Source organism: Heterocephalus glaber, unplaced genomic scaffold (assembly GCF_053883595.1).
Source record: "Heterocephalus glaber isolate CG9 unplaced genomic scaffold, H.glaber_assembly_v1.0 deba00001606, whole genome shotgun sequence".
NCBI classification, from domain to species: Eukaryota; Metazoa; Chordata; class Mammalia; order Rodentia; family Bathyergidae; genus Heterocephalus; species Heterocephalus glaber.
In genome coordinates, this window is record NW_028258377.1 from 41,168,336 (window position 1) to 41,196,327 (window position 27,992).

The 27,992-nt window shown below is 43.8% G+C and overlaps 1 protein-coding gene across 11 annotated transcripts; it reads left to right on the top strand.

The window, feature by feature from the left end:
- Window positions 1-27,992, top strand: LOC101717357 (uncharacterized). Of its 11 annotated transcripts, none has more exons than XM_087194620.1 (5): window positions 1-147; window positions 7,553-7,690; window positions 10,393-10,519; window positions 10,894-10,983; window positions 23,218-27,992. In XM_087194620.1, the coding sequence occupies exons 2-5, from the start codon at window positions 7,658-7,660 to the stop codon at window positions 24,552-24,554; spliced, it is 1,587 nt and encodes a 528-aa protein (XP_087050746.1). In that variant the 5' UTR covers window positions 1-147; window positions 7,553-7,657; the 3' UTR covers window positions 24,555-27,992. The 11 variants fall into 11 exon arrangements, with proteins under 11 accessions (XP_087050746.1, XP_087050742.1, XP_087050744.1 ...); XM_087194616.1 differs by lacking the exon at window positions 1-147 and adding an exon at window positions 6,145-6,292; XM_087194618.1 differs by lacking the exon at window positions 1-147 and adding an exon at window positions 6,397-6,701.

The following is a 27,992-nucleotide window of genomic DNA, read 5'->3' on the forward strand; positions in this document are numbered from 1 at the left end:
AGACTTGGTATGTAGTCCTGGATGCCACTAATTTGGAAAAGTCACCCACTTTTACTGGGTCACAGTTTTCTTATCTGCTAATTGAGAGATCTTGGATTCTGAAAGCCTGAAGGACCCCTGTTTGCCAAAATTGTACAAACAATGATGGTGAGAAATTTCTGGTCTTTTACTATCATATATGTTTTCTAGGTGCTTCTACTTCACAGCTTGTTTTCCTTGGATGTTATAAGTCAAAATTCTTTACCTCTACCAATGCTTATTTTCTACCATGTCCTTTCCTCTCTCCCTGCCTTACTTTTTACCTTAAAATATAGGGTGGCTTCTACCAGGTAATAGGATAATTGTACAAATCATAATGCATTAGCATGCTGTTTTGAGTTCTCATCATTAATAAATTGTTAAATTAGCCGGTTATTTAGAAAACTATAGTCTATATGTACAGCATAGACTCAAATACATATCTTTGTGTTGTATTTGACTCTCCAAGTAGAAAAGAGAAGAGCAAGAGGACATCTAGTATATTAACAAAACCTTTGCAACTCAAAACTACATTCAAAACCATCAGGGATATTTTATACATCTATCAGGGTGATAGTAGTTTAGCTTCATTTATTCTACCCATATTTAACAGTACTAAAGACATGACTAGAAAATCAGAATGATTAAGATATATTCTTTATGTTCTAAGGCAGTGGTGGTGAAATTGTGGCTCATGTGTCGCATCTGGCTGCTTGTTAGCATTGAAAGCTCCAAAAGCTTCACTGTCAACTGGTGTAAGGGCTAAACTAAGAAAGCGATCTTGTGTTGTGAAAGGAAAGGAGAACTGAAGCAGTGATGAGCCAGAGACTAGAAAAAATGGTAACTGGTTAAATGTAGATATTTGAATTACGAGGAAGAGTTTAGAATGACTTGAGTTTCTTATTTGAGTGGACTGGCATGCCATAACTAAGAATATAAAAAACTAGCCAATTTTGGGGGCATTGATACATTCATTGTAGGGGCATTTTGATGAATACGGGCAGAGTGAAGAGTCCTAGTAGGCAACAGAACACACAGAATAAGCAGAAGGCAGTACTGGGAGTATTGTCATTGTCAGAGTAAGTGGCTCAAAGAGCAGTCAGTAGAAGCTGAAAGGAATGAACTTCCAAAAGAAAAATAGAAAATCAGGAAGTGATGGTGCCACAGAAGTAAAAGAATTATTAGCGTAGGATAGGGATCTTATCCAGTGCTACAAGAAGGTAAAGATAAACATAGAATATGTCCTTTGCTTATAATTATCAATTTAAAATAGATGCTTAAAACCTCTGTAAATTTTACTGGGTTGAAGAGTGAGTTAAATGTTGTAGGGGACTTAGTAGCTTTATTGAGACAGAAGAGACTTAGATAATCAGAGGGAGATGGGGCTGAAAGAAGATTTATCTGTCAGTGGAGCCTCTGGCTGCAGATCATCAAAAGCCCATTTAGCAAAGTCTTAAGCAAGTAGGAATTAATTTTTCTCAAATAACAAATCTGGAGGCTGCTGGCATTGGTTCACAGAAGTAATTGGATACCTTGAGTTTCATGTTGTTTCTATTTTGGTTGTATGATGGTGGCCAAGCTTCAGGTAGAATGTCCACATTTGTGGTAAGAAGATGGGATGGATAAGGCCAGCAACATCAGCGTATTTTATTAGAAATGTTTCCCCATAACCCCCTCAGCATACTCCTTGCATTTCATTGACCACAGCTATACATGCCTGCCCCCTAGAATCAAGGGAGGCTGAGAAAAGAAGTATTTAGTTCTTCTCTTTTCTCTAGTGGAGGTAGACAAAGAAATGGCTTTCAGAATGGTTTTGATTTGGCGAAGCAGTAGTCTGGCGGGGAGTGTTTGTATAATGAAAGGTAGGATTAAGTGTGTATATAACTGCAAAACAGAAGCATGAGAGAGTCAGGGAGCACAGGAAGGAGAGAATCTACAGCTCAGAGTGAGAAAGATTTGAAGCGCAGCCTGAGGCTGCAGAAATCCTTTTAACAGGATGGAAACTCCAATAGGAGGCAGAGAAATTAAGAAATCATGGGTCCAGAAGATGTGGGTGGCAGTGGAAAATGTGCCTATGAATTGTCATTGTTTGGTCCTTTAACAGGTCTAGTCTTTGGGTTATGTAATTCCTTAGTAGTATTATTTTACCAACTTTGATTCATTGTATCCACTCTCAATTTCAGTACCCTTCATTTCACCCTTCTGTGCCTTCCTCTTAAGCTTTTATTTTGCTGCTATCTTTATGATTTTCATCTATTTTCTACCCATCTATTCTCTCTGCCTTCTTTCTTCTTTCCCTCCATTTTTATCTTGAGATCAGGTGGGAAACTAGAAAAGGAGATGGGGCACAAGGAGATATATTATTAAAAGTCTGTTTTTAGTACAGTTCTGATTCATTCTCCCTTTTTCTTTGCCTGTTCTCACTCCACCAGTTTATATTTGAATGTATTCAACAAGCCCCAGGATGTGCATGCTGAGCCAAGGGAGTTGGGGGGTCAGAAGACTGGAGAAGCTGTGTTGGTGATTTGCTCCATCCTCAAGCCTCCATACTTGGATTGAGGGAAAGGGTGCTGTTTATTTGGGAAACACCTAGAAAAGATAACCAGAGTGTAAAGGTCTGGGAAAGAAGACCTTGGCTGTGGCATCTTCTTGTTAAACCAACTTTTTCACTTTGGTGTTCTTTCTGAAGTCTGCAATGTCTATAATATTTGAGAATTATTTTTTTGTGTCTTGAAATAACATAGCCATGCCTTGCATCAGCTGGAATCATCAGCAGCCAAAGACATCTGTGTGCCCTCTCCCCCTCCATTCTCTACCCCTGACTGCTGCTACCACCACCACCTGCTATCTTGCCACTGTTTTTTTCCATCTCCTCACTGATGGATGACTTCTCATGTTGCAGTTAAATTTGCACATGATCCAAAATATGGCATCAGCTGTTCTTTCTGACCACCACATCTCTCTGTCCTAATTCTAAAATTCTGTGAAAGAATCCCAGTTGGCCCAAATCATCCTTTTAGGACAGACTTCACAGATGCCCTTTTCTGCATGAGTACCTGTTCCTTTTCCAGACAGCTGGTGGGGAGGAGGCTGCCACACAGTCACCGTCCATGCAGTCAAGGCTGTGAGCAGCAGTCAGCCAGCCAGTCACGATCAGCACACCATTGGGTATTTGCTGAGCACTTTCTCCATAGCTGCTGGAGTTTTTGGCCTCTAAAGCCACTCATGGTGTGCGGTGGGGTCATAAATGAACGGGGAATTAGGATGCAGTCAGATGATGTCTAAGATAACAAGAAACACGAGGCCCTCTACAACCACAGAGAATGGCATGTTTAGGGTTTTTTTTCTCTATGGACCGACCGTCACTCAGATGGGCCACTTCCTTCACTGGAGCTCTGTGAAATGGGTGTCTGGACAATTAAAGAGGTACTAGTCAGGGTTCCATAGCAGGTGGAGCTGAAGACGACAGTGCCAGTATTCCTCCCTCAGATTAAGCACAGCCCCAACACATGGATGTTCATGGGGACTGCATCCAGCTCCTGCAGAAAATTCACAGCTGATCTGGAGGGAAAGGTACTCTGAAAATTGATGAATGCTTAGTATATAGTCGAGGTAGGTTACTTCCCTGGCTATATACACATTGGCACAGTTCATTTCCTGCCTGTAGTCCATAGACTTGCTTGAGCACTTCCTGTGCTGCATGTTGGTGTGCTAAGTATGAGTAGGTCAGTGTTCCTACTCAGTGTATAGGTAGCTGTATGAACTCCAGTGTGAAGGACCGCTAGTCCCTGCTGCTGAGCATCTCCTAGCACAGGTTGCCATAGCAGTGAGCCAGTTAAGTGCAAAGAAGATGGAAGAGCAGAAGGAATTGCGATAAGGCTGAGTATGTTTATATTTGGGAGACTGTAAAGGGTATGATTTGGGTGTAGAGTAGAAGTCAAGACATGACAAGAAACGAAGCTAAAGGAACCTCTCATTACATCCTATTGCAAGGGCCATGTAACATGGCTCAGCAGGTGAACACAACATCTTGTAGGGAATAGCACCTATTCTGAGGAGAAGTGGTCAGATTTGATACAGGTTCTGCTTGCATGTAAGTGTTCATTTGCATAACTGACAGTGGAAGCAGATATGGAAATGGTTTCTCTTGATCACATTTTGGTTTTTTGAGGCAGGGTCTCCCTTTGTAGTTCAGGCTGCCCCTGAACTCACTACGTAGCCCAGGCTGGCCTCAAACTGGAGGTGATCCTCCTGCTTCAGCCTCCCAAGTGCTGGGATTACAGGTGTGCACCACCATGCCTGGCAACCTGATCACATTTTTAACCTCATTTCCCTGAGCATAATGGATCATAGTAAAAATCCTTGAGAAGTGGGGGCTGCTCTGTTGAATGCTCAGAACAGTGAAGTGTGTTGGGTCCTGGCCTGAGTGAGAGGGTGCACTGGGCTTCACATTAACTTTTTTCAGTTTCGTTTTTGTAATTGGCTGTGGAATGTGCCTGTTGGGTACTCCCTAGCAAACTACAGGAGCCCCAGGAGAGATGGGTCAGTGGAGGCTTCATAACTATTTTCAGTTTTGGAAGACTTTGGGTGCTTGGATGTCAGCTCTCGGCTAAGTAACAAGGATGCTTTTGTCCTTTCCTCCATCAGCAGGAGTAGGATTCCTACTTCCATTTACTACATGCAGGACCTTGGGCAAGCCATTTAACATAATCAGTGCCTCACTTTTCTCACTTGCTAACAGCACAAACCTAATTGCTTTGGGTTGCATTAGGTAATAATGTAAAGTGCTTTAAAAGTGTCCAGCATGTAGTTAGTGCTCCATAAATATTTGTCATCCTCATATAGCTGAAACAGAATCATATTTAAACTGCTTAGTGTAGCATCCAGAACTCTTATTTAAAGTCTTAGAGTCATTAGGCTTTCAAAGCAAATGACTTAAGAAATGTTATGTAGCCATGGGAGGCTTTCCCTCACCCTAGTACAAAAGCCTCCTATCTAGTTTCCCATTTCCCTTCAGTCTTACCAGTCTATTCTCCCTGGAGCTGACCAGTAACTATCCTATTGTGCTCAGCCATGGTGCTGGCCCAAATCTGTCTGATGGCTTGCCATCACATACAGAATAAATCCAAATTTTCTACCATGGTCTCCAGGGCTCTCATTAACTATCCCTCATCCCCATCTTCCATTCTCCCCTGTCTGGCGTGCCATAGCCAGTCACACTGGGCTTGCTTAGATTCAGACTCACTAAGAAGACTCCTCTCTCTACATAGCATTTCTGCTCCCTTTCCTTAGTGGCTTTGCCCCAGATTCTCGAAACATGGTTTCCTTCCCCACTGTATTCAGACCTCCATATTACCTCCTCAAAGAGAATATCCCCAAATGCTACTTAATATACAACTCCTGTCACACTCTACTCCCAGCATAGTAATAACTAAATTTTCTATTTAGTTGACTACCTCCCCTAGTAGAACTAAAACTGCAAGAGTGCAGGTTTTTCACTATTTTCCCAGGCCCTAAAGTAGTGCCTGGCACATAAAATACTTCCTAAGTGTCTAGAGAATGGTATCAATAAAACCCCAATTCGTTGTAGTGTCATTTATTCACTGACATTGTTTCCTCTAAAATTCCCAAAGTGACTAAGCTCAGGTCACACGAGACCTTCTCATTCTTTGCTGATATCCATGAATATTACATGATCAATGACAACAAAGTGTCTCCAGCGGGGGTATTCCTTCACATCACCTCATGCTTCCCACCCCAGCCAGTCAGTAAAAATGAATTCTGACTTCTCTATGCATTGTCCAAGATAGATTCTTCGGCCTCCAGGCTCCCTCGCCCTCGCCCCTAAGTCTGTTCTACCAGCTGGGCACTTCAAGGTGCCCTTGTTCCTCCCAGGTTCCAGCTGCCATCAGCTCTGTCTTGAGTCGCTGCAGCAGCCTCCTCCGGGGCCTTCATCCTAATATCCCCATCCACCCCACAATTACTGCAGGAGTTTCTCTCACGTTTCAGAACCATGCCCTGGCCCACCTGCCCGGCCAGACAGCGACAATCTGATGCTTCTTTCGGGCCAAGGGTACAACCCTGCCAGCTTTCTGAGGAAATATTCGGTCTTCCGGGGCCTCTCATCACCGGATCAAGCGTCACTCCCTTGGACTAACCTCCCTGATCCTCCGGTCCGCGTAGCTTCCTGAGCATTATTTCAAAGTAGAGACTCAGACCAAATCTGGACCGAACAGACCGGAATCCGTGCGAGACTGCTAGCGCTTGCGTAGAGGTGGGTAGCTGAACAGGGTTAGGGCGGTGCTCCGCAGAGGCTTCTGGGAAACATAGTTCAGCCCTCAGCAGCAATTCCGGGACAGAAGGGCGGAGCCCTGCCTGCGCAGGTGCAGACCTTCACTTTCTTCGCCGCTTTGCTTTCTGGGAAGTGCAGTCCTACAAACAAAAATACCGCAGCCCTCAGACTTGTGGGAATTGAGCCCCGCGGTTTCCAGGGCAACGCGCAAGCGCAGTTCGGACAGGGTTGCAGAGTCCTGCTCATTGTGTACTGACTGCGATGTGGTGGTGGCCGCGGTCTCTCGCCGCCGGTAGAGGCTCCTGGAAGGGTGACCTAGCGGTGACCAAGCACGGTGGCCAAAGCCGCAAAGGGAGAGCGGCAGTGGTGTGGTCAGGTCTGGGAGGAAGGGGTGAGGGAAAGCCGAGGATGTCTGAGTCGTGGTCCATTCTGGAGGACCCTGCTGTAATGCCCCAAACTTCCAGAGTGTGTGTCTGAGATTTTATTCCAAATGGAGAAGGGAAGGACCGGCAGGATCGGGCTTCTTGCGTTTTAGGGTCCCAGTCTCAGTGCCTGTGGAGCGGATGGGGCCAGGGCCTCCTCTAGCGTGTGGTGGAGCAGCAGCCCCGGCACACATAGCTGGTCGGGGTACGGCTGATCCCGAGCCCGCCACAGGGTTTGCCAAGGGCGAGGGAGCCGCAGTGCAGCCCTGCAGCACCTCCCTGGGGACCCGACCGAGCAGCAGGCACACACGTTCACTGTGGCTCTCCTCGCCTTTGACTCCGGGTCACCCAAATGGCCCCGGAGAGTGAGAAGTTGAGGCTATCGAAGAGCGTGGCCTGAGAGACTTCAACATCGAGGCTCTAGCCTACTTAGGTCGCGTCTTTTCAGGAGAAAGTCAACCCTCTTTCCACCCCTTCCTCTTCTCCCCTCCGGATCCGCAGTCCCAGGAGAGACAATTCCTTAGGACTCCTCAGCATACTTTAGGGGAAAGGACAGAGGGCGGGTACAAAGTATGGGGACTGGGACTGGAGCAAGCTTTCTGCCGGTCAAAGTATTTAAAATACAGAAGGGGAGATAGGGAGGATATGACTACAGGAAAGGTGTGAGGGAGGGAGTGGGGAAAATCTCTCAGAAGCAGGAGAGTTTGGAGCAAATGAGACCGAAGGGTTCCTTGCAGGGAGGTACAGTGGACCCCCAGAGTGCGAATGCCACAGCCTCTCTCCTGCTGCGACACCTTCTGACCCAGCCCTCTCCTCACAGGTGTGTGGCCGCTTCTAGCCTGAAGAATCCCGAGCTTGCTTACGCCCCTCGCCGGCCTCCGCAGCACTTCGCCTGTCCCTAAGAGGAAGCATCAGAGAAGAAAGAATGGCTGTGAGCCACCTGCCAACCGTGGTCCAGGTGAGTGGGGTTTTCGCCCTAATTTGCCTTCTGATTTGAAGAGTACGGGGATGTTTCTTCCCCTGCCCAGGAGCTTCACTCCTACTCCAATCTCCCCCGCACAGTTGACCCGGGTTGCTCTCTCCTACCGTGTTGGCTTCTCCAGGTGGCTATTAGAGCTAAGTGACTTGCTAAAGTTCATGTAAGGGGCACAACTGGTTGGTCTGAAATGAAAACCTTTCCCCTGGCCCTGTTTCTACGAGCAGGTAAGATTAGAGGTCTGAATGGTAAAGATCTGACACAGCCCTGGAGAGGTTTATTATTTTCTTTTTCTTAAAATGTTATTTGGCTGGGCCGGGGATTTAGCTCAGTGGTTCCGCCACCTGCCTTGCAAGCTCAAGGTCCCGAGTTCAATCCCCGGTACCAAAAAAAAAAGTTATTTGGCTTTTTACTTCATAGAAATATTGGATACCAATGGAATTATTTAAAAGACTTCTTTTGTGGGTTGGGGATGTAGCTCAGTGGTAGAGTGATTGCTTAGCACGCTCAAGGTTCTGGTTTCATTGCTAGCACACCTCCCCCCCCAAAATGTGCCTCCATGTCCATTAAATTCCTGAAAAGCTCTGAGTGGTGCCAAGCTCTTTAAAATAAGAGTACACATCTGGGCATGGTGGTGCACACCTGTAATTCCAGCTCTCAGGAGGTTGAGACGAGAATTGCCACAAGTTCAAGGGGAGCTTGAACTACATAGTGAGACCTTGTCTCAAAAAAAAAGTATGTAATCTCTTTTGAAGAGAACGTATTCATTCATTCATTCGGGTGTATAAATTCTGGTGCATTTGGCAAAATTGTTCTAATTCCTTCACATTTAAAGCTTCACCTAATAGCTGCCCACTAGGCTCCACCTCTTAAAGCTTCTGCCACCCCTCAGTACCATTACACTGGGGACCAAACCTAGCATATAAATATTTGGGGACAAACTGTCTAAACCCTAACAATGTCACTGCCCATCTTGTGTTTATAGCCTGCATTACTTTGGTTGTCAGGCATGGACATGCATCAGGGATGTAAAATGTGCCGAGTATTATGGTCTATGCTAGAAACTCACAGGTGGAAAGCAGTCTCTGACAAACTGGTTCATGAGTTCAATTTAGCAAGTGTTTCCCGGCTGCCTGCTGTATACCAAGGCTTTAGATTCCGGCAGCAGAAGTGTAATTGAGACTACCTTAATCAAAAGTTGGTGTTTATGGGAAAGATACTGAGTTACTTCCCCAAATCTAAAGACAGAGATAAGCCGGACTTTGGCTGTGGAAATGGCATCTGGAATACCCTAACAGTGCTCTCTGTTACCCCTTGGTTTTCTCTGAGCTTCCACTTAATCTTTCTTTCACAGTATAAACCAGCTCCCTGGTGGCTAGGAAGACCTTGTGAAAACACTGAATTCTATGTATTAGATTTCTGGTATTTGAGAGAAACAATTTCTTCTGTCTTAGTTTGAAAGTTTTCAAAAAAAAAAAAAAAAAGGACTAGTTGTAAATCAGAGGGAACAGAGTCCCAGAGTATAAATGTCTGTTTCCATGGTGCGCGCGCGCGTGTGTGTGTGTGTCTGTGTGTGTCTGTGTGTCTGTCTGTCTGTCTTGGGGGTGGACAGATGAGCAGTTGAAGAATTGCAGAAAAGTACAGTCTGTATCACTTAACAGTAACATGTCCTGAGAAATGCACTATTAGGTGATTTTGTCCTTGTGCAAACACCATTAACAGTATCTGTACAAATCTAAATGACCCAGGTCAGCCCCTCAGTGTGGCTTCTTGATGCAGTCAAGATGAACATGAGATGTGCCAGGCTCTTAGCAGTGTGCCACTGCATGTTGTTTTACAGCGCGCTTTTTTTAAATAAGTAGAAGTGATGACTAAAAGTATACTGGATATGTGAGCCAGTAACGTTGTTGACTATCGTTACCAAATATTAGGTGCTGAACATGCATGATCGTATGTACTTTTGTACACCTGGCAGCACAGTAGGTATTGTATCCCAGCACCACCTCGAGCATGGAAGTGGTGCACTGTGCTAAAATTTGACGCCAGCTGTAAGTACATCACTAGGCAACAGTGATTTCCAGTTCCATCATAGTCTTATGTGGCCACTTTCATATATGTGGCCTGTCATTGAGCCAAACATTATGCTACGTATGACTTTTAATAGTTGCTGCAACTATGACCATGCTGAAGATGCTGAGAAGACGAGGGAGATGTAGAACTGTTCCATACTGTGGAGGTAACAGTCCAAAGGTGGAGACTGAGCGTAAACCAAAGATCGCAGTGAAGTGGGTTAGAGCTTCAGCGGGCCCACATCGACGGGTGCAGGAGCAGCCAGGGAAGGCTGTGCTGAGGTAGTGTCTGAGCAGAGACTGGACTAGGGTTTGGCCATGTCGGGGAAGAGCAGAGGCAGGGCTGGGAAGAATTCTGGAGATGGAGAAAATGAACAGCCCTCCGTGGTCCCAGTGCCGAGGATGCACGTCTTCACCACGGCCTATGTCTATCTCTTCAAAGTGGGGAGCAACGTCTGGTACAAAGCCGAGCCCCCAATAAATGCTGACCTTGCCCCAGGACACCAGCTCCCTGTGTGCCCAGAGTCCGGTAAATCCTCATGCACTCCTGGGGGCAGCCAGCCTCAGCTTCCCCAGGATAGCACCCAGCCAGTGAGATTGGCTTTGCCGTTTCAGGACTTGGTGACTTTCAAGGATGTAGCTGTGCTCTTCACCCAGGAGGAATGGGGGCAACTGAGCCCTCCACAGAGGACCCTGTACAGGGAGGTGATGCTGGAGAACTACAGCAACCTGGTCTCGCTCGGTAAGGTGGACAGTCTGTTAGGCCCTTCAGGCTGACGCCACACCGGAGTGGGCTGAAGTGGGCCCATTGAGAATGCTTCTTCAGAACTGCCAGTCACCTACCCTTGGTCCCCAGGCCTGTTTTGAAGACCTAAGTGGAAATGCCTCAGAAATCTAGGGGTTGAATCCTTCCTCGCCTTCTTCCAGCAGGGGAAGGATGTAGGAACAGGTGTCAGGCCTGGGCCATCCTTTCTTCCATCTCCAAGCATGTACCCACCTGGGCCTTCTTGTCAAATCACCCTTTCTGGGAAGTTCTGACGACCAGATCTCAGCCTTGCAATGATTTTTTGTCTCTTTATGAATGGATGTGGTCCTTATTTTTCCCCTCAAAAACAGGACTGTTGGGACCCAAACCTGATATGTTTTCTCAGCTGGGAAAAGAAGAAGAGTGGATGCCGGAGGTGGCCTCAGGAGGCTTCTGCCTTGGTAAGAATCCCACATCTGGGAGGCGGTGGGAAGAAACCAGATGGGCAAGGTAGGCTGACATCCCAGCAAACACACCGGGACTTGTTTCCACATAGTCCCAGGTTGCTTTGCAAACTGTTTAGAACCTTTCTTGCGGTAGTTTGTAGCTGTCTGAACCCACCCCTTCATGACATTTTCCTCTCCTTGTTGGCATGAATTAAGAGGCTCCGGCTCGGAAAAGACCTCAGATGTCACAAGGACAGTTCTCTCCCACCCCAGGCATCCTGTCCTGTGCCTGACAGAGCAGGGTCCATTTGCCTTTCTCCAGGTCTACTGGGTTACATCCAGGAGGACAGCTTATGCGCCTACTAGAACACCATCTTCTTCAGGAAAGCATTGCGCTTCTGTTCCATTGCCTCATAGTTCTTTGTCCACATGGATGTACAGTTCGACCAGCATTGAACTGTCCTCTAGCTCTTACTGGACCTCCTGTCATACATTGAGCTGTATTGATCACACCTAGACAAAGCCTGGCACCCAGGAAGCAGCTTAGACTCGTGGCCTGGATGTGGTGAACATGACAGTGGCCCCTACTTGTTCTGAAGAGCCCCTGGCTCTGGTGGCACAAGGGCAGGACTGTGTCTTTCTGCCAACACTCGACAGTCTAGAAAGCTTTGTGCCTTATCCAAGACACTCTAACATTGCACTTCTAGGTAGTACTTTGCAGGATTTAAAATAATTTTACAAACCTTTTATCTGGTTTTTCACAGTAACTCAGTGAAGTAGGCAGGAATTTATATCTTACCATAGTAACTACCCATGTGGAATGTCTAGGACTCAAATCCTTTTTTCTTTTTTTTTTTTTGGTATTGGGGGTCGAACTCAGGTCCTTGTGCTTGTGCAGCAGGCGGCGACACCACTGAGCTAAATCCCCGGCCCTAGGACTCAAATCTTTTATGAAATCTAAATGTATTAAGTCTAAGTCTTAGTTATGAAAACAAATCTTTTGACTTACCCCAATAGAATTCTGAATATTCTTAGCATTTGTATGTTTTATTACAACCAAATTAAGGCATTTTAAATGTTTTGTTCTGTATTGTGCAGTGTTCTGATTTTTTTGAAAAGGAAAATAATGGAGATGAACCAAAAGAAATCCATCCACAGTCTTACTACTGTGGTGTTACTACTTTTATTTAAATTATTTAATCAGCCATTCATTCATCATTAACTCCAATTCCTTATTGTTCTTATATGGGAAGAATATGAGGAAAGATTTTTATCTTCATGGAAGGGTTTTATAGTCAAGTTTGGGTGACGATATCTGAAAACACAGACAATCATTTGTCTTAGTTGAACCATCTTACCTGTTTTTGACTGGAAATTGCTGCTATAAAGAAGTGCTAGTGGGCCAAGGATTTACTCCGTGGTGCCGCTGCCTGCCTCACAAGTGCAAGGTCCCGAGTTGGATCCCTGGTACCAAAAAAAAAGAGAGAGAGAGAGAGATGCTAGCAATTCCAAGTATTTATTCCCCTCCAGGAACACCTAATACATACTCATTTTTAAATGTTTATTGGATTTCATTTTTAGCTTTTCTTTTTTCTTATTCCTGTTGTAGTCCTTAATGACTGGCTAAGACTTGAAAGACCATACAGAATCATGATCATAGGCATATCTCTGATCTTCAAGGTATAGGTTGGACGTCCTTGTTCCAAAAAGCTAAAATCTTGGGTCAGGGATTTGGCTCAGTGGCACCGTGCTTGCTTCACAAGTGCAGGGTTCTGAGGTCCTGAATTCGATCCCCGGTACTGGAAAAAACAAAAAACAAAAAACAAAAAGCCAAAACCCGAAATGCTCCAAAATCCAAACTTGTTAAGCATTGACATGCTGCCACAAGTAGAAATTTCCACACCTGACCTCATGTGACAGGTTGCAGCCAAAATGCAAACACACTAAAACATATTGTGTAAAACCTTCAGGCTGTGAATATAAGCTGTGTATGAAACATAAATGAATTTCATGTTTAGTCTTGGGTCCTATCTGTAAAATATCTCACTATGTATATGCAAGTATTCCAAAATCTAGAACAATCCTAGGCATTTCATATTAGAGCTACTTAAGCTGTATTAAATCTAGAACTTTTCAGTATTGTACTCATTACTCTTCGTTTAGAATAGACTGTTATTTTAATCATAGTAGAAAAAGACCTTCTGACAGATAGCTTTCCTTTTTAAGTTTTCTATTTCCTGGGCTACAAGATGCTGTAGTAGAGGGAGGAGAGAGCTGATACTTGAGCATTTGCTGAGTGATGGGGGGGTGCCCTATTTAGTCCTGACAACCTGTGATACAGGTTTGATTAACCCCACCTCACAGGAAGCCCAGTCCAGGTTAACTCATTTGCACCAGTGTTGCTATTACATGGCAAGTCAGGACTAGCAGGAAGTCAGTGGAAGACCCCTCTGACCCTTCGTTGTACTTTTCCCCTTTTCCAAAATAGTTTTAATGAACACAGAAACTGTTCCCTCCATAAACTCAAGGAAAAGTACATGACCACTGAAATTTGAGTAGTTTACTAATAACTTTTTAATTCCTTGTGTATTCATCTATTTGGTCTTTTTGTGTTAAACCAATTGTTTTACCTATTCATTCTAACTTACTTTTTTGAGCTATAAAATGTGTTAGAAAAGGCCAGGAATGGTGTTCATCTACAATTTTAACATTGTGTATTATGTCCTCTTTTTCATTTTCCATTTTGTTTGCATTTTTTTCCTCATACATGCACGGGGAATTTTTTTCAGGGAACTAACACTTCTACATTGCTCTTCCTTACTTTATTTTATTTATTTATTTATTTATTTATTTATTTTTGTACCAGGGATCGAATCCGGTCCTTGCGCTCGTGCAGCAGGCAGCCAAACCACTGAGCTAAATCCCCGGCCCTGCTCTTCCTTATTAACTTCTACATTTACTATTATTTCCTTCCTTCCCTTCGACATACATGTATTTTTAGCAGTGTACATGGAATATATAAGACAGTATGCAATGTTTGGGACAGCTTAAAGGATGATAAGGAAACAGTACCCGTACCCTGGCACCCATCTTGGAAAGGAACATGGCACCACATGATGGCATCTTCCTCCACATACGACAGGGAGAACCACGGCTTGATTTTACACCAGTGTGTTCTGGCCTTCTCGTCATGGATTTACCACAAATATCTGTAGCTCCAAATAGCATTCATTTGCTTTTGCCTGCTTTATACATGACGTATATATGCAGGAGAGAAACTTCCAAAACTTATTTCTTCAAATCCATGTGAGGTATGCAGCCTTCAACACTTGTTACTCCTTTATTTATCCTTCTTTCTGCCAGTGGACGTGTAGATTGTTTCCAGACTTTTCAGTGTTATGAGTAATGCTGACCTGAATATTCTTGGACATATTTTCTTATATACCTGGCAGTTTCTTTGGGTGTACTCACAGATGGAGATGTACTGGCTTTGAGGGTATATTGTCCCAGGTTATTGGTTAGGTTAGTTGTTCCAGAATGCATCAATAGTTGATCCAAGTTCCTGGTACTTAACACCCTTGCCCTAACTTGGAACTTCCACACTCTTAGAAATTCTGCTTATCTCACCCCTGAGAAATGGCATCTAGTTGTGCTTTTCGTTTGCATTTCTGCAAATGGTGAGGGTGAACATTCTGTTCTGAGGGTGAACATTTTTTTCATATGTGTACTGTGATATACTGTTATTCTCTGCCTGTTTTCTATGATAGTTTCTTTATCAGGAATTTATACTTAGCAGTGTGTGTCAGTTCTCTTCTCGCTGTCTATAGCTCATCTTGTTTCTTTACTAACAGAAGCTCTCACTTAGTGGAGTAGTAAGTCTTTCTTATTTGTCATTATTCTTAGTGTTTTCTGTATCCTGTTTAATCTTTTCTATCAAAGAAGTATCAATGAGGGAACAACTTTTCTTGTTTGCTATGATGTCCTTGGTATAACAGGTCTCAGTGTTTGTTGAATGAAAATATTAATTTCTAATAATATTTACTTTTGTCTTTTTTTCTGTGTCTTGTCAGAGGCTTGTCTTTTTATTAGCCTTTTTAATAAATTATTTACTTTTATGATCTTTTCTATTTTATCTGTATTAATTTTTGCTCTTCACTATTTCCACATTTTTGGGGTGTATTCTGTTCTTCTTTTCCTTTATTTTTAGTACTTATTATTTTATCAAAAATGCATGCATTACTCTAAAACTCTATTGATGTTCTTTTTTATGAGCAGCATAATAGCCTGATCCCCCTTTCTCCATTTCTCCTTCTCTAAAAGTGATGACTTTCTCTTCTTTTAACTGGTCATTTGATGTATTTGTTTCCGTGCCCCAGCTAACATTTATATTGTTACCTCTTGACTTTGCAGTTTTGACAATATTTATGCAATTCCTTCTACACAATGTGAAGAACACACCCAACCACCACTTTCCAACTACTTACGCTTTTTGCCCTTTCCGCTCTCTGTCTTTCCAGTATAGTTTTAATGTAGTTTTGTCATATCAGTGCTTATACCCTAAATGCTGGTCTTAATTGAGCTGCATGATAAATTAGGACAGCATCTGCTTCCTAAGCAACTTATGCTAGCATTTCCTGGCTTAGTTGTGTTTATATTGGTTGCTGATTTCATCTCACCCCTCCTCTAGTTGCCTCCTCCGCTTCTGGAGCCTCTGAGCTGCTGCAGTTGCCAGGCGCTTATGTCTGGTGGCCCAGTCCCCCCCTTGTGCGTCCCCTCCCTCCCGCCAGGGTTTCCTGTTCCTGTCATCTTCCTTGGTCTGCTCTCTCCTTTTGGTAGCACACATCTTTCAGTTGCTTCCTATAAAATGAGGCGTGACAGTAAAATTTTTGTGAACTAACATATCTGTGAATGTCTTTTTTCTCCCTGGCACTTCATAGATCAGTTGACGGGATAGAATTCAGACTTGGAAATCATTTTCCTTCAGAATTTTGACGTGGCCCCCAGGCTGCCATCACAAGGCCCACACTCATTCCTGATCGTTTGTGACTGGTGTTTCTTCTGAACATGTGCAGGTTCTTCTCATTTGCTCCAGAAACCCTAAGGTTCTGGTAGATGGGCCTTGGCATCACTCCATTTTTATCTGTGGAGCCTCCTTAGTGGGCCTTTGGCTGAACATTTGGTGAGTGTTTTTATCTGAAATTCCTGCCCTTTGGTTCTAGGACATTTTCTTCTGTTATTGTTTGATTTCTACCCTTGGCTTTCTCTTTTTCTCATTATGGAATGCTTGACACCAATACTGGACCTCTTGGATTGGTCTTCTCATTTTCTTGGCAAAATTCTCATCTTTACTGCTTTCTTTGCTTGACTTTTTGACAGACTTCCTCAATATTATCTTTCAAGTTCTGTCGAAGTTTTTATTTATTTATTTATTTATTTTGGTACTGGGGATCAAACTCGGGTCCTTGCGCTTGTGCAGCAGGCGGAGAAACCACTGAGCTAAATCTCCGGCCCCCACTGAAGTTCTTAAAATAATTTTTTATCAGCTTCATTAAAATATAACATGCACAATAAAATTCAGCAATTTGAAGTATAAAATTTGAACCATTTTGAAAAATGTATAGTTATGTAACCATCATAGTGAAATACACTATTGTCTTTCTCCCAGGAAGTTCCCTCTTACCTTTGAGTTAGTCCCTTCCTTGCCCCAGGCCCTGGCAACACCAGTCTTCTTTCTGTCCCTGAGTCTACCCAGACCCGAGCCCTAGTGGAAGCTTTCCTCAGTGACCTGTGACTGCTGAGTGTAAACCAGGGGAGGACAGAAGTCCCTCTGGGAGCCTGTGCATGACGAATGGGGCTCCATGGCCAACATGCTCCTGGCCAGCTGCCCCAGTGTCTTCACCCTTACCCTCACCAGGAGAAAAGCCCCCTGTCTTAACTGATCCCACATTGAACTCCCTGATTAACTTCCAGTGCGCTAAAACCAGGATGCATTTGGCTCCCCTCTTGATAAACCCATCTGGGTGATAGATGGGTATTGTCTGTAATATAAAACATTTAAGAAGTCAGATATTCCTTATATATAGATGCTTTCATCTTCACAACCAAGAAAACCTCTTTAGTAGAAATAAGTGTCATTAGCTAGTAGAAAACTAAGCTGGGCACGGTGGCACACAGCTGTAATCCCAGTGCTCTAGGGGGCTGAGGCAGCATTGCAGGTTCGAGCCCATCTTGACAAGTTAGTGATTTAGCAAGGCCGTGTCTTGAAAGGGGGTGGGGGTGACTGGGGATGTAGCTCAGTGTGACAGCCCTGGGTTCAATACTGATTAAAAAAAAGAAAAGAAAACTAGAAGTTGGTATTTTTTAAAACCATCTCCCAGATTTCTTCTTTTTTTTTTTGGTACTGAGGATCGAACTCAGGACCCTCCGCTTGCAAGGCAGGCAGCAGAACCACTGAGCTAAATCCCCGGCCCTCCCAGATTTCTTAAGTAAACTTTTTTTGAAGTATATGACAGAAAAGTATATACATCATAAGTGTACAATTCAATGATTTTTAATGGTAAAAACACATCCATATAATCAGTACTCATGTCAAGAAATAGAACATTACCAGCACCCCAGAAACCTTGGAGGCCTGTCTGTTTCCTTTGTCCTTAAAGGTAACAATTACCTTAACCATAGATTTGTTTTGCCATATAGAGAGAGAGACTTAGGGAGAATAAATGTCTCAGAATAAAAAATAAGAAACAGGGCCGCAGATGTAGCTCACTCCCAAAGCCCTGGGTTCAGTTCCCAGCATCACAAAAAGAAAAAAGAAAGTTGGAAATGTTCCTTTTCCAGGTCTCCAGAAGACCTTGTGTAATACTGATTTTATCTCTTCCATAATTGTTGGAAAAATTCCTAGTGAAGTCATCTCTGCCTGGAGATTTCTTTGAGAAAGTTTTAAATTGAAGATTTTATGTACTTTATCTACATTATAGTATCATGTAGATATTGTTTCTTCTTGTGCCAATTATGTTATTATATTGTACCTTTCTACCATCATAGTTTGAGTCTTTTCTATAAACCATCACATTTATTACCATAACATGTCTTCATTGTGTTCTTATTATCTTATAAATCTCTGTGGCCTCTGTCCTGATGTGACCTTTAACGTTCTTGATATTAGCAGTATGTGGTTCTTCTGTCTCTTGTCTTGATTTGGCTTATTAGAGGTCTATTAATTTTTTATTAATTTCTGTTTTCAATAGTCTGTCTTTTTCCATAATGTGCTGTTATTTTAATTTTGAGATTAGTAATCAATGTATATATCTATATTTCCTGCTAAAATGGCTTTAGCTGTGTCTTACAAGTTCTAATTCATATTTGTATTCACATTTAGTTAAAAATATTTTCTAATTTTTGTTATGATTTTTCTTTGGTCTATCAGTTATTTAGAAATGTATTGCTTAAAGACTGTTTTAGTCTGTTTTGTGTTTCTGTAAACTGGATAATTAAAAAAGAAAACAAGCTCATTTTGCTCGTAGCCCTGGACGCTGGAAAGCCCAGGATCAAGAGGCCACATCTGGTGAGCCTTTTTGCTGTGTCACAATGGCAGAAGGTGTCACCTGGTGAGAGAACGTGTGAGTCAAGGGCTGGGGGCCCAGCTCACCCAGAACCCACTCCAGTAGTGACTCACCCTGTCGTCATGGTAGCACTCATCCATTCCTGAGAGCAGGCCCCAGACCGCCTCACCTCTCAGGGATCCCACCTCTCAGTGCCATGCACAGGGAATTGGTTCCAGCACGTGGACTTTGGGAAACACAGTCAGCTCATGGCAGAAACATTTAAGATTATCTCATTGTCCAGTGGGTATTGTGGTGTGCATTTCTGGCTTCATTCCACTGAGTTCAGAGAATATATTCTGAATGATCACAGTCCTAGTCAGTTTTAGTAAATGATTTTTAAGTTTGTAATTGTTGGGTATAGTGTCCCAAGTATAGAAATTAGGTTAAATTTGTTTGTTGTATTGTTGAAATTTTTCCTTTTCTTTATGGTTTGATTTTTGATCATTATAAGTGGCATGTGAGCATCTCTCTACAATTATTGATATGTCTATTTTTCCCTTTCATTCTCTTAAGTTTTTTGCTTTTATATTTTGAAGTTATACTATGTGTCTGCAAATAGAGATACGTTATATATTCTTGAAAAACTGGCCATTTTGTCGTTTTTAATATCTTAAAGTCTATTTTCTCTAACATTGTGTAATTTGATATTAGTATAGGTACACCAGCTCTCTTTGCATACTTTAGCCTTTTTCATTCATTCTTTTGTTTCAATATTTGGGCCTTTATAGTTTTGGTATTTTCTCAATGGCATTTAGTTGAATTTTATTTTTACTATTCAGTCTTTCAATTTAATCTATTTAATATTATTTAGATCAATTACTAATATGTATGAGATTTGATATCTACTATCTTATTATTTATTTTCCCTTTTACTTACCTGCTTTAAATCCATTCTTGTCTGGCCAGGGATTTAGCTCAGTGGTTCTGCCACCTGCCTCACAAGCACAAGGTCCCAAGTTGGATCCCTGGTACCAAAAAAAAAAAAATTTTTGTCTTTTCTCTTGCCTTCTCTTGGATTAAGTATTTTTATATTTTTACCCTGTATTAATTTACCTTGTTTAGTCTTTTAGTAGTAAGTTTCATATATAAAACTAGTTTATTACCATCCAAAATAACTTTTTATTTTATTTATTTATTTTTTGATACCAGGGATCGAACTTGGGTCCTTGCGGTTGCACAGCAGGCAGCGAAATCACTGAGCTAAATCCACGGCCCAATAACTTTTTATTTTTAATAATTACCAGACAGTGCTTATATTTTACAACATTAACAACATTTTAGGGCCAGGGATTTAGCTCAGTGGTTCCGGCACCTGCCTCAAAAGTGCAAGGTCCCGAGTTCAATCCCCGGTACCAAAAACAACATTTTATTCCTTCCATCTTTTGTGTTTTCTTATTATGTATTTTTCCTTTGTTTTATTTCTACGTAATTTGCAATCACTTAAAACATAATTATTGCTTTGTACCATCAATTTATTTTTCCCATTACTTTTTATTCCTTCTTACATTTCCATATTTCCACATGGAACTATTTTTATTCTGCCTGGAACCCTCATGTTATTCTTTTAATATGGGTCTGCTGGTGACAAATCTGGTTTTATTCATATGGAAATAACTATTTCATATTTACTTTTTGGAGATACGTGCTCTTTTCTCTTGAAATGTTGTTGCTGTCAAATATTTTAGTCCGTCAGTTTATTCCAGCATTTTGGGGGTTGTGTGTGGCTTCCATTATTTTTGTTGGAAAGACATTATCAGTCTTTATTTCCTTACAGGCGATATATCTTTTTTTGTCAAGCAACTCTCAGGATACTCTGTTGGTTTTCAGTAGTTTTACCATGCTGGGCCTATGTGAGTTTTCTTTGAAATTTATCCTACTTTGAGTAGGAGAATTTTCATTTTCAGCCTTTCTCATTTCAAATAATGTTATGCTCTATTCTTTTCTCCTCTTATTCCCTAATTCTAATCACACATGTATTCGAGCTTTTCACCATGTCATGTGTGCCTCTTTTTAATTATTTTCCTTCACCTTTTACCCTAGTATCTTAGTCTGTTTTCTGTTGCTGTAATTAAATGCCACAGACTGAGGTGAGTGGTAAAGAATAGAGTTACTTGCCTCTCAGTTCTGGAGTCTGGGATGTCCGAGAGTGTGGGTGAGGGCTTCTTACAGCACTATACGTGGCAGAGGACATCACATGATGAGACGGAGCAACAGAGCTAGCTCAGGCCTCTTCCTCTGCTTCTGAGATGACTAATGGCATCCTGACCGGCCCACTATCATGACTTCATCTGTCCTAGCTACGTCCCAAAGGTCCTACCTACAGATACCTTCAACATGAATTTAGAGTTCAAATTTCTAACAGATGAAATTTAGGGGAGCACGTTGAAGCCAAAGCATGTGGATATTTTCTGCTTACACATTTTTGTGGTTCACTATTACTTTCTTCTGCTATTTTCAGGATACCGTAAATCTACTATTTAGTTCCTAATTTCAATTCTGATTTTCAATTCTAAGATTTCTATTTTATTTTTTGTTCCAATTCTCTGTTGTAATTCTCAGTCTTCTGTTTTCTCAACCATGTTATCAAGTTTCTTTTTTAAGTCCATCTCTGATAACTCTGGCATCTGAATTCTTTATTTTTTTCTATTGTCTGTTTTTCCTTTGTACAATTTCTTAGTATTTCTAGTATTTTTAATCAAATCCCTAACATGTGTGAAGGAGTACAAAGACTTTGGACATTGTGCTTCCCTCCAGAGGGGATTTGCCTTCTCTGTCAGCAGCTGGGGTGCAAACAGAGTGCCTGAATCCAGCCAGGGACTGAACGAGCTGGCAATTTTGGCACCTCTTATCTGCCCTCACGAGAGTTGCAAGGTTACAGCCTGCAGGGGTCCCAACTGAGAGCTTCACGTGACACTGAGCCCTCCTTCTTGGAAGGTCCTGAATTCCAGTTTTTGGCTCCACATACAAAACAACTATAGAAAATTCTGGATTTCTGCTAAACTTGTCTTTTGCCCATTGGAAGCTTAGCACATTCTTTGAGGAGAAGACCACTAAGTGTTGAATCACCTCTCTCTGTTTCCCTTGTCTCCCAAATGTTAGATTATTAAGGTTCTACATCTGCAGATTTGCCTAGTCATCGATTGCATACTGCGTAGTTAGGCCTGTAATGATGATTGTTTCTTTACTGAATATGTGTACATTTTTCTTGGGTTATTTCCTAAATAATACGGTATAACAGCCATTTACATAGCACATAGCATTTACATTGTAGTGAGTATTGTAAGTAATCTAAAGAAGATTTAAAGTGCATCAAAGATTGTGCATAGGTGGTAGGCAAATAGTATGCCAATTCATATAAGTGGCTTGAGCATCCATGGACTTTGGAATCTGTAGAGAATTCTAGAACCAGCCCGTGGATCCTCAGAGGCGACTATACTGTCATTTAGCTTTAACTAGTCTTTGTTTTGAGCAAGTTTATGTTAGTTTGAGCTCAAGACTTTAGCCTTAAAATATGCCAGTTTAACTTTCTTTTTCAAATAACTAGAGTTATTTAAATTGTAGTTATTTGTAAAAGATTTTCTGGGATGAGTGGGAAAGGGAAATGATGAAGGAAGTCTGTTCTCCATAAGATTTCCTAGGAACCTTTACATCGTCGGTGTTTAGTATCAAGTCCTTTGCATTATGTTTCTTAGTATAAAGTCTTAAATAGACCTGAGTTAAAGGTGGATATTCACAAATGTATGGAAAAATTAAAAGCAATCCCGAACTCTACTTATTAATATCAAGATACCTATAAACCCAAGTGTGAGAAGGTTGTTGAATAAGTAAGGAACTTTTGTCTGAGAAGAGGAATTATTTGGCGATAATTTATGGGCTCTAACCACTATTCAAGTTGCAGAATTGCACTCCTTGTGAACGCTCTGTCCTCCAGATTCACAGTCTCTCCTTCTAGACATGCTGGATGTAGCCTGGAATGTACAGCTTTCTTCCTGATTTTCTGTTCTTATACATTACCATGATATGTTTTCCTCATGCATTGTCACATTTTCACATGGGTTTGGAAACGTTACTTCCTCCTAAGCATAAACGTGACTGTTTCATACAGCCTGTCCATCAGCCTAGTTTTTTATTTTCCATCTGAATGCTCAAATGAATGGATAGAACATAAAAGTATCACTACTTTTGAGATTTTTCTTTACCAAGCATTGACCTTGAGTTTCATTGATTTTGTAAGGCTATGTGTGTGTTTTCTTAAAGGCCATATTACTAGAATAGACAAGGTACATTTCTTTCATATCTGTTGGCATAGTGTGGACTATATTCTGTTTTTGTGAGGCTTAGAAAGTCAAGTAACTTCTCTGGATCACAAAAGACATAAGCATTGCAGTCAGGATTCCAGCCCAGGCCTGAGACCTCTGCAGCGGCTTCCAAGCTGTCCTCCTCCCACAGGATGCATCAGAATATGCATCAGAATAATTGCACCGCAGCCCTGTGCTCACCTCTCTTCCTCTTTCCTGTCTTGTTGTCACTTGAAGAAATCTTCAAGACTGCGCCTCTTTGTTAGCATTGTTAACGGCTCATCGTCTCGTGCCATCTTGATGTTCATGAAGGTAATTCAGACATTTTTATTTTTAATGTCTTGCAGACTGGATGACTATGGCTGTGAGTAAGAAATCTACTCTGCCGGCAGATATTCCTAAAGAAGAGTATGATCCATGCCCAGTAAAGGAAGGGCTGACCAGAGACGGTCCCTGGAAATGTGCCAGCCTGTTGGGATGGCAGTGCCAGGAAGGGTGGGAAGTGCACTGGCCACAAGTGGCCTCTGCCCATCAGGTCACCCCACCAGGAGATGGGGCCCAGCAGGCCCATGAGTCTGGGAAGGGTTGCCCCAGGAGCTCCTCACTTGTTCAGCGCCAGGGATTGCAGCCAAGCAAAAAAGCCTTTGAATGTTATGAGTGCAGAAAAGTCTTCTCAAAGAGCTCCACCCTTAACAAGCATCGGAAAACCCATGCTGAAAAACTCAACACAAGTCAGAAAACACATATGAAAGAGAAACGGTATGAATGTCGAGAATGTGGGAAAGCCTTTCATCAGAGCACACACCTCATCCATCACCAAAGAATTCACACAGGGGAGAAACCATATGAATGTAAGGAATGTGGCAAGGCCTTCTCTGTGAGCTCCTCACTGACTTACCATCAGAAAATCCATACTGGAGAGAAGCCTTTTGAATGCAACTTGTGTGGGAAAGCCTTCATCCGGAACATACATCTTTCCCACCACCATAGAATACATACTGGAGAGAAACCGTTCAAATGTAACATTTGTGAAAAAGCCTTCGTGTGCAGAGCACATCTTACCAAACACCAGAATATTCATAGTGGCAAGAAACCCTATAAATGTAATGAATGTGGGAAAGCTTTCAACCAGAGTACAAGTTTTCTCCAGCATCAGAGAATCCACACCGGAGAGAAACCCTTTGAATGTAACGAATGTGGAAAGGCCTTCAGGGTGAACTCCTCCCTTACCGAACATCAAAGAATTCACACTGGAGAGAAACCTTATAAATGTAGTGAATGTGGAAAAGCTTTCAGGGATAATTCATCTTTTGCACGGCATCGGAAAATTCACACTGGAGAGAAACCCTACAGATGTGGCTTGTGTGAGAAAGCCTTCAGGGACCAATCAGCCCTGGCCCAGCACCAGAGAATTCACACTGGGGAAAAACCTTACACATGTAACATATGCGAGAAGGCATTCAGTGACCACTCTGCCCTCACCCAACATAAGAGAATCCACACGAGAGAAAAACCTTACAAATGTAAAATCTGTGGGAAAGCCTTTATCCGAAGCACACATCTTACACAGCATCAGAGGATTCACACGGGAGAGAAACCCTATAAATGTAACAAATGTGGGAAAGCTTTCAACCAGACAGCAAACCTCATTCAACATCAGAGACATCATATTGGGGAAAAGTGATATGACTGCAGCTTATATGGAAGAGCTTTGATTGAGTAAATTAATTATTGCATTGAGAGAACCCATTCTTAAGAATACCTATGATACTCATATTTACAGAGAGCCAAGATTCCTAACATCGTGGTGTTTGATAACAGAATGGCAAACAAACGTCATTGTTTGGTACTGTCTGGTTGAACAGCAGTACTTTTTTATTAGTCTGAATTACCAAGTAGCAGAACCAAAATGGAGCTTCACTAACAATACAAAAATTGGTTTCCAAAATCTATAATTTAAGAGAATTATAAAATTGTGAAAATTAAGGTTGAGAAGCCAGGGAACACAGGAATGAGAAAGTGGTCTACGGGAATTCCATTCTTACAGCTTCTCTAAGAGCTGCCACTGTAATGTCGCCTCTGTTCTGTCCTTACCCATGCACCTGACACGGAGGGTAAGGAAAGTACAGTCACCCGTGAGCCTGGGGAGTCATTTAAATCACACTTCCCACCTTCTGCTTCAAACTGTCTTTGGTCAGATGTGGTCTGTGTGTCCCCTGGCTTTTTACTCTGTTCTGGAAACGTGACCCCCTTGCTCAGTTGGCTGCTCCTAGCTTAATGGTGTGTCACTTGTTACCACCACCCTCGGGAGTGTGATCTAGCCTCATACACAGTGTACATCAGAATCTGCCAGTCAGGATCAGAACCACAGAATCAACTCGAATCAATCAGTTTCTGGTGTTCACAGCTCGGACTCTGTCTGGGGCGGGGGGGAGTTTGATCACAGTTCTTGAGTTGCCCCGTTCCTTCGGGCCTCAGCTGGAGTCTGACCTTGGGATGACACCTGTGCGGGGCTGTGCTTTACAGCTGGTCTTCACTGTAGTTTCTCTGCACACAGCAGCCAGGCTTGCTCAGTGTGATGTGTGTGTGACAACACCAGCCTCCTAGTTGTGGTTGGTGTTCCTGGCCGACTTCACTTCTGTGACTCACCACTACCTGGTGTGCATTTGACATGAGAGATGAGAGCCTAAGGCCACTTCCCAGGGCACTGTGGCCACTCTGCCTCGGCTGGACGATCCCATGCCCACCACGTTAGAGTATATTTGCTGTTCCCAGAATAGTCAACTGCAGCTTCCTGTCTGCCCAGCTTTGTGTAGGTTTCTAAAGGTCTTAATGTACACAGGGAAACAGGTTTGAATTTCTGCTCTTCATTGGAAAGCAGTTGCTTCCTGTCCTTTTCTTGGTCATTCTGAGAGTGGTGACCAACACACTGAGTAATTTCTTGGTCCAGAAGTGGCCCGTGGCACCATCAGCTTCTCTGGAGGGGCAGTGTCCAAACCCTAAGTTGTGAGTGACACACAAGTATTCCTCTTTCACCACTGTAGTCCATCAGTGTCTCTCATGGAAACCACAGACACGCAGTAACTCCTGTGCCTTCCACATACACAGCACCTGTGCACTCCTCCCACCTCGAGCAGGAGGAGCCTGTCCTGCGGGCTGAGCACAGCAAGGGGGTGCAGATCATCATTCTGGGAAGCGCTGTTGGTCAGGTGGTGCAGTCTTGAGCCCTCCGAGGGCTCCCTCAGCTCCCAGTTAAGGAAGAGGTTGCTGTGTGTCATGTTGGACTCTAGGTTGATACAGAGACTCAGAAGCGTCCAGCTGCTTCTAAGCCCAAATTCTCGGGCTTCTGCTGACCCAGGCTGGCGGTGTGTGGGCCACCCTTCCTGTCAGGTGACCAGCAGCAACTCCTCCTTTCTGCCCTGTGCATGGGAAGCCGACGTCCAAGAGGCTGCTGGGCACTGCCCTGCTTGGGCCCACACTTCTATCGGGTGTCACAGGCTGGCTGCTCGAGACTGAGACTGCGCGTGGCTACTGCAGTTCCATCCCTGGGACCCCCCCCCCCCCCCGCGCCTTTACTGTGAATCCCTGAGAAATTCCTCTCTCAGCTGAGTTTGCCGCTCCTGTTGTTTGTCGAAAGCAGGAGAGCCCTGCCGCTTGGCGTTTGCCTGCAGTCGGGCCAAGGCCTGCGCCAGGGTAGGAGCCTCGTGCGTCTCAGCAACAGCGCCCGGAGCTGTCCCTCGGGGGTGGCCCCAGTCTGAAGGCTTCCCCCCCGGAGCGCGTCTTCCTCAGATGTGAGGCTTAGCGAAGCGAGACCTGTGGGACGTCGGTTGGTGCTGGGGAAGCAGAAACTTGCATTTGTGGGAACCCTGAGGCAAGAGGCTCTCAGCCTGCATCTGTCCTATCAGCCGACTTGCGCCGTATTGGACGGGATTTCAGCAGCTGCGGGGCACTTTTCCTCCCCTTCCCGCAGCCAGGTCAATCCCGAGACATGCAGGGCGCTGGGAGGAGCAGGCCGGTCCTTCCTCGCTTGCCTGGCCTAGCTGACTGGCCACGCCGCAGATCCCCGCCCACGGCAGAAGGTGGCGGAGCGCCGTGCGGGCCCCTTCGGGTCGCAGAGCTGGGAAGCTGGAAGGGCGCCACTGCAGCAGCTCCCTCAGCCTCATCCAGCCCGGGCCTTCACCCTGCTGCTCACACGGTGCACAAGGACTCCGGGCGCTGCCGGGGCCGCCGCTGTCTCGGACGGTGTGAGCCTGTGGAGAGGCGTCTGAACCCAGTCGTGCAGCCTGGCCCCCGCCCTGCACTTCCGAGCAAACCCGTAAACAGTGCCAGTTCCACCCTGCTGGGGAGGCTGAGACAGGATTCACACCTAGACTATTCTTCTCGAGTGCGGACTCACCAACAGCCACTGGAACTGCCTGGGTTTGGCGGGGGGGGGGGGGTGACGGGCCCCAAATTTCCCCTTCAAGTTCCCCTAGCCCTCTGTCTTGTCCGGTCTTGCTCAACTCCATCCAGGTGTCTCTGTCTCCCTACTTACCTGGCTTTGGCAGCAGCGCGTCCCTAAGACGCTCGCTCTTCCACATTCAGGGACTGCTGTTACAATAGCACTTTACCCAGACTCCTGCTGCCAGGTGGCTGTGCCCTATCCCCGCGTGGAACACAGTATCCCTCCGCTGGCTGAACGCCTTTGGTACGGAAACAGCTTCATGCACGCAAACAGTAAGAATGTCGTGGCCTCCGTGCCTGGTCCTCTCCCTCCTTCCTAAGCCCTCTGCACTTTGCCCTTCAGGCGGCACTTCCGGGCCCCTCAGCAGGGCAATGTGGAGGCAGCTGTCACACCGCTCTCCTGCAGCTGGAGGGCTCTCCGCACCGCAGGCCACCTCAATGCCACTAAATATATTTTGGTAATGTTTTTACTTTTAATATTTTTATACTGTGGCTTGATTGTTTCTTATCACTCATGGCCCTCTCGGTCGTGCTGATGACCATTCCCTGCAATTTGGAAGTCCTGACCTACTCCCTCCAAGTTTTCTGTCACCCTGTACACCACATGTCACTGTGCTTTTAAAAAAGTTGTTGATGCGTCATCCATCAGTGTGTCTATGAAAATAAAATGAGAAAAGCA